Below are 13,166 nucleotides of genomic sequence, written 5' to 3' on the forward strand. Positions count from 1 at the left end.
GAATGAAGTACTGTTGCATGTTACAGCATGAGTGAACCTTGAAAACATTATGCTGATTAAAAAAGCCAGTCACAAAAGACCACATATTGTGTAATTCCATCTATATGAAATTTTCAGACTAGGCGGATCCATAGAGACAGAAAAAGTAGATAGTGGTTGCCAGGGGCTGTGTGGGAGGGAGAAATGGGTAATAACTGCTAGTAGGTATTGGTGTTTTGGGGGTGCTGAAAATGTTCCCAAATTGATTGTGATGATGGTTACACAATTTTGTGACTATGTTTAAAGCCACTGAATTGTACACTTTATAAATGGGTGAATTGTATGGTATGTGAATTAAATTTTAATAAAGCTGTTAGAGAAAATGTAACAACTTTGATAGCTGGTCACATACCTACATGCAAATAATTTGATTGCAAAACATATACGGACTGACCCTTTGGCAGGGACTTAACATGTAAGTGTTTACTTATTTATTTTTGGAAAAAGTGGATGAAAAGAAGTTTACACCTCTCTGTCTCTCATTCTTCCACCTCTTAATTTTGAGAGGCTTAAAATTATACTGCTGGTATCCTCTGTGTTGCATGTGCTGACTCCATGAAGACTCAGTGACGTGTGCATAGAACTTAAATCAGCACTGATGGAACTTCATCCATACACATTTGTCCTTCCTTTCCTCTCTTTACATTGTTTTTCTTCCACAGTTAAACCTAGTTACTTCAGTTATATGTTTCAGTCACGTCCCTATTTTTATCCATTTGTTAAAATCTATTTCAAACAGGTCAGTTAGAAATAAGCCTGTCAGTCTGTCTGTACTTCTTTCCCGTCCTCTACTGCCTAGCTCTGCACTCACAGGCAAGTTTCTTAACCTCTGGGCCTCAGTTTCCAGCGAAGTGGGGAGAGTAGTCACTCATCTGCCCAAAAGCAGGATGCAGAAGTTAATGCCTTGGGATTCCTTTGGTACTTGAGATCCACCCTTGTGGCACTTAGCACAGAGGGTATCTTGTGTTCCTCATGTTTCCTTCTCACCCCAGCCCTGTCTGTAGGGGCCCTTTATGCTGTCTTGCTGCAGTAGTGAACATCTGCCCACCCCATTTCTCAGCTCTTCCTTGTTAAGGGCAAATGAGGCATCTGAGCCAAAGAGTCTCACAACCATCCAGACCCTGTTCTTGGGAAAGCTGATAATAGTATCTGCTAACCAAAATATTCTCAATAGTTGGGTTAGTTTGCTGCAGTTGGTTTTCTGTTTATACAAATGGTACTCAATTAGTAAAACTGATTGAAATAAGTAATTTCAGTTCTTAATTTCTAGCTTGAGTGAGCAGTGAAGCTCAAGGTTTTTAAGGTAGCTTTAAGTAGTGTTAAGTGGGAGTTACTTTACTTTCTTTTTTTTTTCACAGGTAATGGCAATTCTGGATTTGAAGGACAGAGTCGATATGTACCATCTTCTGGAATGTCTGCCAAGGAACTCTGCGAGAACGATGACCTAGCAACCAGTTTGGTTCTTGATCCCTATTTAGGTTTTCAGACACACAAAATGAATACTAGGTAATTTTAAGTCTTTATCCTGAGTGGAACAGATGATGTAATTGAATTTAAGAAAATAGGTAGCTAATACTAGTTTCAATCGAAATGTAGAATGACATTAAAGGAATGTTTTCACTACAGGAGGATTTTCCATGTGTGAGCCAAGAAAAGCTTCCAAGAGTTGTCAGTTTTAATTTTGTGTTCTTATTTTATCTCAGGGTATTTCTATTAAAATATAAAGCTGGAGGAACATCTTCATATTCTATTTTAAATGTTGTTGAGAATTAGATAGAAGAAAAATCTTACACATCCTGTAAAACCTTGAAAATGTGTATGGTTTTTCTGTACTTAGGTTGCAGCAGTTTTTTTTTTTTATGATTTTACTACAAAGTTTTCTTCTATTAAATAATTACCTGTGTATATGAGGAATTTTACCATTATATTTAATCTTTAAGAGTCAGCTAATAATTATAAGTTAGAGTGAATATTTTAAAGACATGCTTATATTCAGTGTACAGATAAGAAAATACCTGTATAACTGATTTTTGAGTATCAGATGCCATCTGTATAAAATATTATATAGCTCTTGAAATCTGTCATCCTTTAAGTTTTTTATTCTCGTTCTCTTGAACATCATATCTCCCCTCAGATAGGCCGTTAGATAACTTTCTAATCGACTACTGCCAAATGCTAAGTCAGAGCTTTACAACTTTATCTTTTTTTTTATTTTTATTTATTTATTTATTTATTTATTTATTTATATTATTGGGGGGGGTAGTAATTAGGTTTATGTTTAGAGGTGGTACTGGGGACCAAACCCAGCACCTCATGCATGCTACTGTGCTCTACCACTTGAGCTGTACCCTTCCCCTCTACAACTTTCTCTCTTAATTTCCATGACAAAGGGTTTCCAAGTCTGGTGGAAAAGTCGAAGAGCAGGAATTTAGAATGTAGAGAAGTTCTGGGCCACTGTTCACTCCACCTCCCTCGCACTAGCACTGGTGTTTTGTAGCTCCAATGTCAGTGACTCCCCTAGAGGGACTTAATCACCAGATGGACAGTCACCAGTAATTGTTTGAGGGGAGGTGATGAGAGGAAAATCTTGTGTCCATTTTTTTCCTCATTTAATTCTGTCTCTTGCTAGAATTAAAACAAGATACTGTATAGTTCATTTATCAATTATATTCTATTCCCAAAAGAAGAAATTCAGGTTAAAATGTGCTTTTGGCATTTTTATGTAATTTCCTGTCATCATATGTCTTTACTTATTACTAAAGTGAAGTGGAAGTTGGAATGAACTTGAGAGATGATTTAAATAGTTCCTACTGTCAGAGGGGCACATCCTTCAGTTTTCTCCATGGGTAAATGGATGGCTGTTCTCTGGGAAATCAGGATTGGATGCCCTAAGTGTCCAACTAAAATCTAGTTTGCATTATTTTAAGCTTATATCCTTTTTTCCAGTGAACATAATTCTCCTTCTAGAAGGTCCTAATGATATTGATTAGCCTCCTCCCCACACCCTCCCCCCCAAGTTAAGAACTGTGAATCACTGTTCCACATAACAGTCCAGTGGCATTCAGGGTATCACCACAAAGGCCCATAATTATGGCCTGGAGTCAAGAAAGAGTCAGATTGTGTCCATTACGCCTCATATATTGAAATACGGAACCATGTAAACCATTTTAGAAAGTTTTCCATAAAAATTACAATGGCTTAGGCAAGAACTCCATGTATTCAGAAGCCCCTGTATTTTGACTGTTCCAGAGGATGAAGAGTTATGTGTTACTGGGTTCTGCAGTAGGAAGTAACTCATGTTTTCTATAGAAGTCGTCCTTGACAGCTGCTTGTCATAATTGTTTACATATGACTGGCTTGAGGAATCTTATTAATAAGATGCAGGTTCCGATTCAGTAGCTATAGGTGGAGCCTGAGAGTCTCCAATTCTAACAGTCTTCAAGTACACTTGGAACGCAAGGTCCTAAACCATCTGGCCCACTGAGCCTTGTTGTGATGTGATAAATGGGTAGAAAACTCCTTATCAGTAGTTTTCTAGGGTTCCCTTCTACGTGTTTCTAAAATGTAAAAGTTCAGGGTTACCACACAAGTATTATTAAAACTTAAGACCCTTACTATATTCAGGTACCCTTAAATTAAAGTGCATTCAGTACATAACATTTTTTATGAATAGCAACTGAAGGATCTAAAATTAAAACTGGTTAAACCAAGTTAAACATGCAAACGAAAATATTCATATTTTAAGTTTTACTCAAACAGTTCCTAAAGTAGCCTTTGATGGCGTAGACAATACTGCTGGCTGTTCCCTGGTTAGACCTTGTTGATTTGTAGCAGTGTGGGCACTTTGGGCCAGTTTGGTTAAGCAGTTGACGTCACTGTGTCATAGCAAGGCATGCTCTCCATCTCTCCTCAGAGGCATTTATTTTAAAGGTATTTTAACAGACTCTTTAAGCTGGCATTTGAAGAATATGCAGAATTTTTATTAACGAAGCTTGTTAATCTTAGTAAAAGGTATATACATTTTCATTTAATCTTAGTGGACTTGTTTGAAAACAAACTGTCATTCTAGTTCTTTATCTTTTGAGCAAGAACTTATCAGAATGTCACCTACACCATTTTCAAAGGTATTTTATAGAAAAGAAGAAAAATCTGTAGTGCTTTGTTTGAGTGACCATAAATATTTCTTAAATTATTAGCTTCTCTTTCTTTGTGGTGCAAAAAAAGTGACTGGAAGATGTGATTGGGGCTTGGATTTTAATTCTCCAAGCTATTAGTTTCTTTTTTTATGCCCTTTTCCTCCCTTCTACTCATTTCAGTTGTGCCATCAGGAACACTGTTCAAAAACAGATGTTTAATGATCTGAGAATTTCCCAAACTGGCTATAGTATGAATTACTTATGTTTTAATCTTAATATATCCCTGTATTTACTAACAAGCGATCAGAGTTGTGGCATGAATGCCTAGAAATAGCATAAACAAAACAGTAATTTCAGTTTATTGGGAAATATTTAAATTTAGTTGACTTCTGTCAGTTGTAAACTTATATTCTTCCGTTGAACCAGAGAATAGAGTTGTTAGTAATACTTTAAGTTTTTTTAGAAAGTAGTGTGGAGATGAGTATAGTGAAGCAGGAATGGATGCTTTCAGCAGTGCCTCCTTGTTTAGGCTGGGCGACCAGGGGTCTCACAGCATCCTGAGGAGCCGGGGGAACACCACCTTGTAAAGAAATGACAAGAGTCGTCTCAGCACAGACTTCAGCCTGCACAGTCCTTGCTCATCCTCCCACTACTGCAGCCGTCTAATTTTTATTTTACTTATTTATACATTTGATTATTCATATCCATTGTTGAATATGAGTGTATAAATCACTTTAAATGTCACTTTAAATTATGTGCTTGATTAGAAAGCATAAAGAAATTTTTCGGCCTTCTAACTTAATATAATCAAGGTGAAATGATGTTAAATGGGAATTTCACATCCTAGCCTTTGTTATCATGCTGAGCCTACCCATGACTTCATAAAGGTCTTAAATACCACAGCATTTTAGGGATTTCTGCTACAACTAGTACTGTAAGTCTGTTTAGAAATTACGATTATAAGTTATACAAATAGTTTTTCATTGTTGTTTGTTTTTGCATTTATATAGCGCCTTTCCTTCGAGGAGCTCAAGGCATTTTTCAAAATCTGACAGTTTTCCTCACAACAACCCTGTGAGGTAGGTAGAGAGCATTACAAACAATAAGATACCGACTAACCTGTTTCAGCCTTTATAATGTTCTTTTATGTTACTTAATTGGAGGTGTCAGCGTAAACACAATTTTAGAACATTTTGCAAACCTTTTTGAAATAGTTTGGTCTTAGTAATAGTAATAGTAATAGTATTTAAAAAAACCGCTTGTACTCCATAACAGGGTAATTTTAAGAGAAATCATTCATCCAAAGATCAGGAGTCACTCCATGGAATTAGCTGAGCACTGATTGCAGGACTCAGCCAGGTATGTTTCTGGTTGTTTATTTTCAGGTCAAGAAGGAATGAAGAGCTGTGGCTCTAGCATGACTCCTCTCAGCACCTACAAACTGTCAGTTTGCAGTTAAACTTTCTTCAAAGGGGGAAATGTATTCACGGTGTTGCCTCGTGGTTTTATATCTTAAATATTTGAGCATTTTTCTCTCTCTTCCTCTCTCCTTCCCTTGATCCCTTTTTTCTGTCCCCTCCTTTTTCCCCTGCCTCCAGTCAGCTCTTGGTTGTACATGCTGATGGAAGGGCACGTAGCACAGCTAATACAAAGCTACAGCTTCATTGCCACAGTGGTCTCTTGGGTTTGGAAACAGAAAAACCAAATAGCAAGAAAACCTGGGAAGTCAGTCTCTGGAAAGAGTGGGGAACAGGTGTGTGGGAGTGTGAATTCATATGTTTTTTCCCTGCCCTTTTTAATGATAAACAATTATAAATGACATATTTTTAAATTTATTATACCAGCCATTGATCAGAGAGGTGTAGGAAGAGAAAAATAAATGTTCGGTTTATTTAAAGTTGCAAATTTTGTATTAAGAAGAGGGAGGAGGAGGGGCATATTGGTTTGGAAATGCCAAATACCTGTTTCTCTTGCCTCCCTGGCCACCTCATCCCCAAGTACTCAGTTCTAAAGTATATGTTTGTGTCCCCCTTTCACAGTGTTGTTAGTGTACCAGCCAGCGCTGTCTCCGGCTGGGCTCAGTGCTGGTACTCAGTGGGAAACAAGTCAAATCCTGTTCTGGTCATGAAGAGACACAAGAGGGCCCTCACAGTCCAGATAAGAGAGCAGGGCTGAGGAGGCTTGTGTGGCAGTCCCAGGCCTTCCATTAGTTAGCCCTTGTGAGGCCTTAACTTTCCTTATTTATGGAACAAGAGGGTTGTTTAAGATAATCTAAATTTTCTTCTAGCTTTAAGAGCCATGGTGTAAGGATAGCTTTGTGCAGTTTGTAAGGGAGAAGAACGATTGTGGTTAAGGGGAGAGGACAGAGTGTATTTTTCTATTTAATAATAGAAAATAAATTTTTATAAGGTCCTCAGTGCCTTTTGCTCTGGCCCAAGAGTTATAACAATTTCATGTTATCAAATAATTTCTATTTTCCCTAAGTTTTTGTTGTAATGGGATTTGACTTGAACTGTCAGCCAGGTGGTTTTGATGTTCTGTGGGGTTATGGAAGACAGCTGTCTCTTCCCCTTCCTTTCTGCACCCAGAACCATTTTCTTCCTCCTTTTCCTCACTATCGTTTCACACCTATGGCAGCCATCTGTGACAGTTAAGTTTTGACAGTAAATTACATTTTAAGTGAAGTGGAGATTCTTGCTAGCGGGTGGCAAGGGGCAGTTTCGGGGGCTTTGTGTTTGAGGCATTAGTAGTCAGGAAAGTAGAAACAATTCCCAGGAAACTTGGAAGGCATAATATTATTAAATCAAGAGTTGATTATTTTGTGTTCGTTTTAGTATATAAATTGTTCGGCATTATGAACAGAGACTAAACAAAAAGATAGCTGAAAGCCATTTTAGATAGGAACAAGTTTCAGGAAGCAGAGAACACACATAAAACCTATCAAGACTAGCCAGTGTCTAGGGAGAAGAAATCTGACTCCACACTAGATCTGTTCCTTTTTTAAAAAAAGAAGAAGAAGAGGAAGAAAAGAATTTCCAATGTCCATTCCAGGTCTGTGACTTATTTTCTATCATGTTCTCAAGATCTTCAGGTGAATTTAATGCTGACTCTTGCTTTCTAATGTGTCAAGCTCTGTAGTTATTTTAGAAGAGTGTCACCATTGGTCGGTCCCACACTGCACATGTGAAGATTGCTTGGTCTTTCTGTCATTTGTAGCCCTGCCACTTAACATCATGGATTATCCATCATATTTACTCAAAGTGAGCTATTGCTTTTCTGTTTACTGTGTGAAACACAAAACAGATTTGTTTCCCGTCATTTCACATTGCCTGGAGTGGTGTGCCTTTGCCAGCAGCTGCTTTGGTTGTCCTGTCTGTCCTTCATCCGTATATAACCCCATAGTACAGAGTTGTAGCAGGAGGCTTTAGACTGGGCTTCTTAGAGAAATCCAAAACCCAGTCTTCAGAGAATCACTTGCGGTGGCTACAAGTAAGTAGTTTAATACTATGACTGATGGAAGCTTGAATACTTTCACAATTCTACAAGTGTAGATTATTTTTGGGGTAATTCTCTGATACCACATTCTGACAGCCTAGTTAAAGACATTCTGAATTGTTAAAAAGAATTTCTCGCAATAGAATGGGAGAAGTAAATCCTAAATTACAGTAATTTATTTCCAAAAATTTTTTTAACCAAAAATCAAAATTAAAAAAAAATAAAATTATAAGCTTGCTCAAAGGAAAAAAAAGACTTTCCCTCATCTGTCTGGGAGGGCCAGTGTGCTAACTGATTGAAATGGAAAATAAAATAGAGCATTTTCCATTTCTTCATATGGCACCTCTAGGGTGTGTTTGAACTCCATTACGTTGTTCTGCTTAGCAGTCGTGAGAGCTTCCTGACACTAGCGCCTGTAGCTAGTGAGGGCTCTAGAGATCCCGTACAGTGAACAGTGTCATGCCTGTTCTGTTCCTCACATCTTTCCCTTCCTTGTTTTAGTGCTTTCCTTTACCTGTTGCTAGCCAGCCAACTCCCTCAGCCTCTACTAAGAATTTCTCTCACTTTGCTTGCCTTCCTTCTTTTGAGTCTTTCCTGCCTATAATAATATTGTTTTTCCTTTAGAAATCTGAATTCACTACTTTCCTCATTGCCCATATCAATGTCAAATCCTAACCCTCCCTTCCCAAACGAATCTTACACCTTAGTTATAATTTCCGTACTTTAAAGTGCTGTACCAGTGTTGTTTGTACCATATTAACGTGTATTTGCGTATTATTGCCTTGTTTATCTGTTTGATGCACGTATTTGTCTTTCAGTCCCGACAAAATTTTCCATCCAAGAACAGTAGCCATATCTTCTATCTTGTATTTTTTATCATAACACCTGTGTACACAGCACATAATAAATAATCCTTGGTGAAATATTGTGGCTTACAAATCTTACTGAAATATTATGAGTACATTTTGTGATAGCTTATCTAGAAAAAAAAATACTGCTTGAATGTTTCCTTTGCTGGAGTTTATGCTGAATCTTCTTGGTTTTAGCATTTTCAGATTTCTGAGGTTTGTATTTTTAAATGTTAAAGTAAGACACATAGTTCAAATATTTTTTCTCCTGAGACACTAACATTTTTTCTTAATGTATTTTTATTTGACTAGCAGTCCATAATTCCTTTTTTTGTTGGATGTTAATTTTTTTTAAAAAGCACTTTATTTTGGAAAATAAACCTAATGAAATTGACATGAGAAAAAATTTTGAAATTAAGATCCAAGTACCTTTAATTATAGTACACATTTTTTTTGAGAACACAGGTTTAAAATGAGGGGCTTACAGACTGAAGTTTTACTTGGACTATGATTGTATCACGCGTTAAAATGTGCATAGCAGTGTAATATTCTGAAGTCATTATAGCTGATTTTACAGTAGAAGCCTTTTAAAATTCTACCCTGATGGTTTTTCCATCCATCGCCAACACAGTATCACTGTTGGAGTTGTACTTCTGCACTCTTTTTGTTCTTTGAATGCAGTTGTCAAAGATTAATTTGACATGAATACTGGAACACCAAGGTGTGTTTCAGGACCTGTTGGGATATTTAGTTTGGGGTTTTTCTAACTGTGTACATAGAGAGTGTTTTTGTTCATGGCATGATTTTGTTTGCTTCATCATTTCTTCTGAAGTTCATTGCCTTGCACAATTCTGGCTTGATTCTGCATGTTTTTAAAAATTCTTGTCTTTCTGACTCAATTAGGCAAGCTCTGTTCTAGGTCTGTCATTTTGTACCTCCCCAAGCAAATGACCAGTTATAAGCCTGAATCAGACAGCTTTCATTTGAATCACCTGGTCACCTCTCAGTTATCAAGATAACAGTGAGATAAGAATATTAAAATACAGTTTGAAGAAAGAGAAGTTGTATTTCCTGGTGATCAATATTACTTTAGTAATAACTATCAAGATTAATCATTGTTCTCTTTTGCTAGGTCTGTTGTTTTTAGGTTATTTTTTTCTCAAGCTCTCATAGTGGCCCAAGGATGATGAAAGATAACTAAAGTTATTTTAACTTCTTTCAGATTTCGGCCTATTAAAGGAAGGCAGGAAGAACTAAAGGAAGTAATTGAACGTTTTAAGAAAGATGAGCACTTGGAGAAAGCTTTCAAATGTTTGACTTCAGGCGAATGGGCTCGGCACTATTTTCTCAACAAGAACAAAATGCAGGAGAAATTATTCAAGGAGCATGTAGGTTTATTAATAAAATTAATACTGTTTATCTGTTTGGATAAGAGTAAAAGAAACTAAAACCTAAATTTTAGTGAACACTGTAACTTTAAATCAAAAATTTTCATAAAAATTAATATGAATAAAGCTCTAATAACACATAAGATCATTTATATGATTATCCAAAGAGGAAATTCTGTCACCTAGAAGTGAAATTTATTGTGAACTTTTAGAGTACCATAGTGAAGAAACCAGGTACACAAATACGTCAAATTTTGAAATAACCACGAAATTTGTTACTTAATGATCTTAAATTTTTTACATTGTTGGTGATTTGTTTTTATAATTCTGAGGAAGTCTAGCAGAATAAATAACTCAATATAAAGTTACTATCAATTTTTTTTTTGTTTTAGGTATTTATTTACTTGCGAATGTTTGCAACTGACAGTGGATTTGAAATATTGCCTTGTAATAGATACTCATCAGAACAAAATGGAGCCAAAATAGTTGCAACAAAAGAGTGGTAACTATTATACTAGTATAAACCCATGAAGTAATTTTATTGAAGTTCTCTCTTAAATTACCATTCACGTGCTGAGAAAGCCATGGGGAGGAATGAAGCCAGAGTTTACCCAAAGGAGCCAGTGCCGTGCCAGTGCCTCAACCCAGTGACAATGAAATCAGAAGTCCTGAGTTGAACCAGATCCTGTCTCTAAGTCAAAGTGCTTTGTGCTTTCCCTTGTTTGGGGTCTGGATGCTGCTCAAGGACTGCAGTTAGATTCGGGATGCTGGGTTTGGATAACCTGGCTTCCAGAGTCAGTCTTTTCCTGGCATATAGGAAAGGTTGAGTATGAAGTTTTAATGATCCTAGGAATTTGATGGGTGGAAATTTCCTAGCACATTGCCTGCTTAAAAATACATATATAATGTGCAAGCTTAAGTTAAAGTAGTAAAGTTGAGCCCAGCTAGGAGGGATAAAAGCCATACGTGAAAGAATATTTTTTATAGTAGAGATTTTAGGGTCAGGTACCTGAAAATGGACTGTGCAGGGGCAGTGCTTCCAGATCTTGGGTGTGGGTGTGTACGTGAGTGTGTGGTGTTCGCCTTGGGATGGTATCCAGCCTGCTGACTGGCTCCTGTGGCTCCTTGTATTGGAGATGGGTGTGGAGGTGTGAGATCTTGGGTTCTAGGTCTGCACTGTCCAGTGCAGTAGCCACCAGCTGTGTGTGGCAGTTGAGCCCTTGGAATATGGTTAGTCTGAATTAAGTGCTATAAATGTGATATACGTGCCAGATTTTAAATTAAAATATATTTCTCCTTAATATTTTACAATGATTACCAGCTTAATTAGTATTTGGGTTATATTGGGTTAAAATATATTGCTAAAAGTACTTTCAACTGTTTTCTCTTTACTTTCTTAATGTGGCTACTAGAACACTGAAGAGTCCGTGTTTGGCTTGCATTATGTTACTGTTGGATGGTGCTACCCTGGGGTGGCATCCCACTTCTGGGTTCTCCTAACCCTTTACTGCTGCTTATCTCTGTCTCCTTCTTCCAGTGTCCACAAGTTGAATTCAGTGCAGTGGGTATTCGAGTCCTTTCTGCCTGCAAAACACTGTGCTGGGCGCTGCTGGGGATTCAGAGACATAGGTAGCACACCTCCTGTCCTGGAGGCCTTCCCAATCTTGTGGGATAAGGCTGCTACACAGGGCTGTGGGGCTTCCAGGAGGGAGACGTGATATGCAGGTGGGGATCCAAGTGAGTCCACTAAGATGCACACAGCGAGGCCTCTTAATTCCTGGTATCTATTGGACAGGCTTATTTTATTAAAAGAAGCCTTACTATTTATAATTACTAGTAATTTTTAACATCGCATATTTTAAATAGGAAACGAAATGACAAAATAGAATTACTGGTGGGTTGTATTGCCGAACTTTCAGAAATTGAGGAGAACATGCTACTTAGACATGGAGAAAACGACTTCAGTGTCATGTATTCCACAAGGAAAAACTGTGCTCAGCTCTGGCTTGGTCCTGCTGCGTTTATAAACCATGGTAAGCTCTATTTCTAAGGTGTTAGCACTAGTGTTGGGTAGCACTACTAAAACTTAGAATAACCTTATCTTCCTTTAAAGGAGGACTGGAAATAGAAAAATTTTTTTTTTGCACACACTTATTAAAATAAATATTCCTGTAGTTAATAGCTTGAGACCTAGAACTTCTGTCAAAAGCTGGTAAAATTATGTGAAAAGCTTATTTCAGATTTCTGTAATTGTTCGTGTTTCAGATCTTATCTACAGTTAATTGACTTTATCTTTTGGACATTTTTCAGATTGCAGACCTAACTGTAAGGTAAGCATTAAAATTTTTTTATCTCAAGTATTTTGTTTCTGCTTCAGGTATGAGTTTCTTAATGAGTTAATTTTATTTCAGTTTGTGTCAACTGGTCGAGATACAGCATGTGTGAAGGCTCTAAGAGATATTGAACCTGGAGAAGAAATTTCTTGTTATTATGGAGATGGGTTTTTTGGAGAAAATAATGAGTTCTGCGAGTGTTACACTTGTGAAAGGTAAAGTATTAAGTAAGATGTTTGGCCTTTATGTTCTTTTAACCACCTGATAATTTTGGGCATGAAGTCATATTATCTTCTCATCATTTGGATGATAGGGGATAGTCTTTTATGTTCTATAGCATTACACTCAGTGCAGCGTACATAAACAAAGTCAAAGAATAGGGATGGGGGTATAGCTCAGGGGTAGAGTGTGTGCTTAGCGTGCACAAGGTCCTGGGTTCAATCCTCAGTACCTCCATTAAAATAAACTTAACCCCTCCCCCCCAAAAAAGACAACTATTAAGGGACACCAGCACTTGGCCCTATAAAATCTTATTACCAGCTGCACCTTACATACACACATGTGCACACGCACACACACACACACACACAGTGCCAGGGTGGGGTTGCTCCAGAAGTGGCAAGTGAAGTTCACCACTGATAATCATGGGAAAACCCTGAGGTGGTTTTGTGTATTACCAAGCTGTGTCTTTTGGAAGTTTTGTTTTGATGCACATGCTCTTAGTAATTCCTAAATTCTGTTACTTGGTGAGGAACTTCTTTCTGTGACCCATCAAGATTCTCGGGTCCTTGTAGGAATCCCCAGTCTGACTCAGCAGGCCTCCTTGTCCACACTGCTTATGGTGGTAGCTTCTGCATACAAGAACTCATAGAGGCAGCGTCACCAGCTTGGCTGGCCAGTGCTGCAGGAAGGCCCTGTGATGAGGTG

General features: G+C 37.6%; 1 protein-coding gene across 5 annotated transcripts in view; it reads left to right on the top strand.

Moving 5' to 3' along the window:
* KMT5B (lysine methyltransferase 5B) overlaps nucleotides 1-13,166 on the top strand; it is a 51,795-nt gene that overhangs the window by 22,557 nt on the left and 16,072 nt on the right. For all 5 annotated transcript variants that reach the window (XM_074371610.1, XM_074371609.1, XM_074371607.1 and 2 more), the window contains 7 exons: nucleotides 1,398-1,545; nucleotides 5,186-5,254; nucleotides 9,741-9,906; nucleotides 10,299-10,408; nucleotides 11,773-11,939; nucleotides 12,217-12,236; nucleotides 12,318-12,454. In XM_074371610.1, the coding sequence (XP_074227711.1) occupies nucleotides 1,451-1,545; nucleotides 5,186-5,254; nucleotides 9,741-9,906; nucleotides 10,299-10,408; nucleotides 11,773-11,939; nucleotides 12,217-12,236; nucleotides 12,318-12,454 (764 nt within the window). In that variant the 5' untranslated portion in view covers nucleotides 1,398-1,450. The remainder of the gene's footprint in view (nucleotides 1-1,397; nucleotides 1,546-5,185; nucleotides 5,255-9,740; nucleotides 9,907-10,298; nucleotides 10,409-11,772; nucleotides 11,940-12,216; nucleotides 12,237-12,317; nucleotides 12,455-13,166) is intronic.

This window comes from Camelus bactrianus, chromosome 10 (genome assembly GCF_048773025.1).
Source record: "Camelus bactrianus isolate YW-2024 breed Bactrian camel chromosome 10, ASM4877302v1, whole genome shotgun sequence".
In the NCBI taxonomy this organism is placed as follows: domain Eukaryota; kingdom Metazoa; phylum Chordata; class Mammalia; order Artiodactyla; family Camelidae; genus Camelus; species Camelus bactrianus.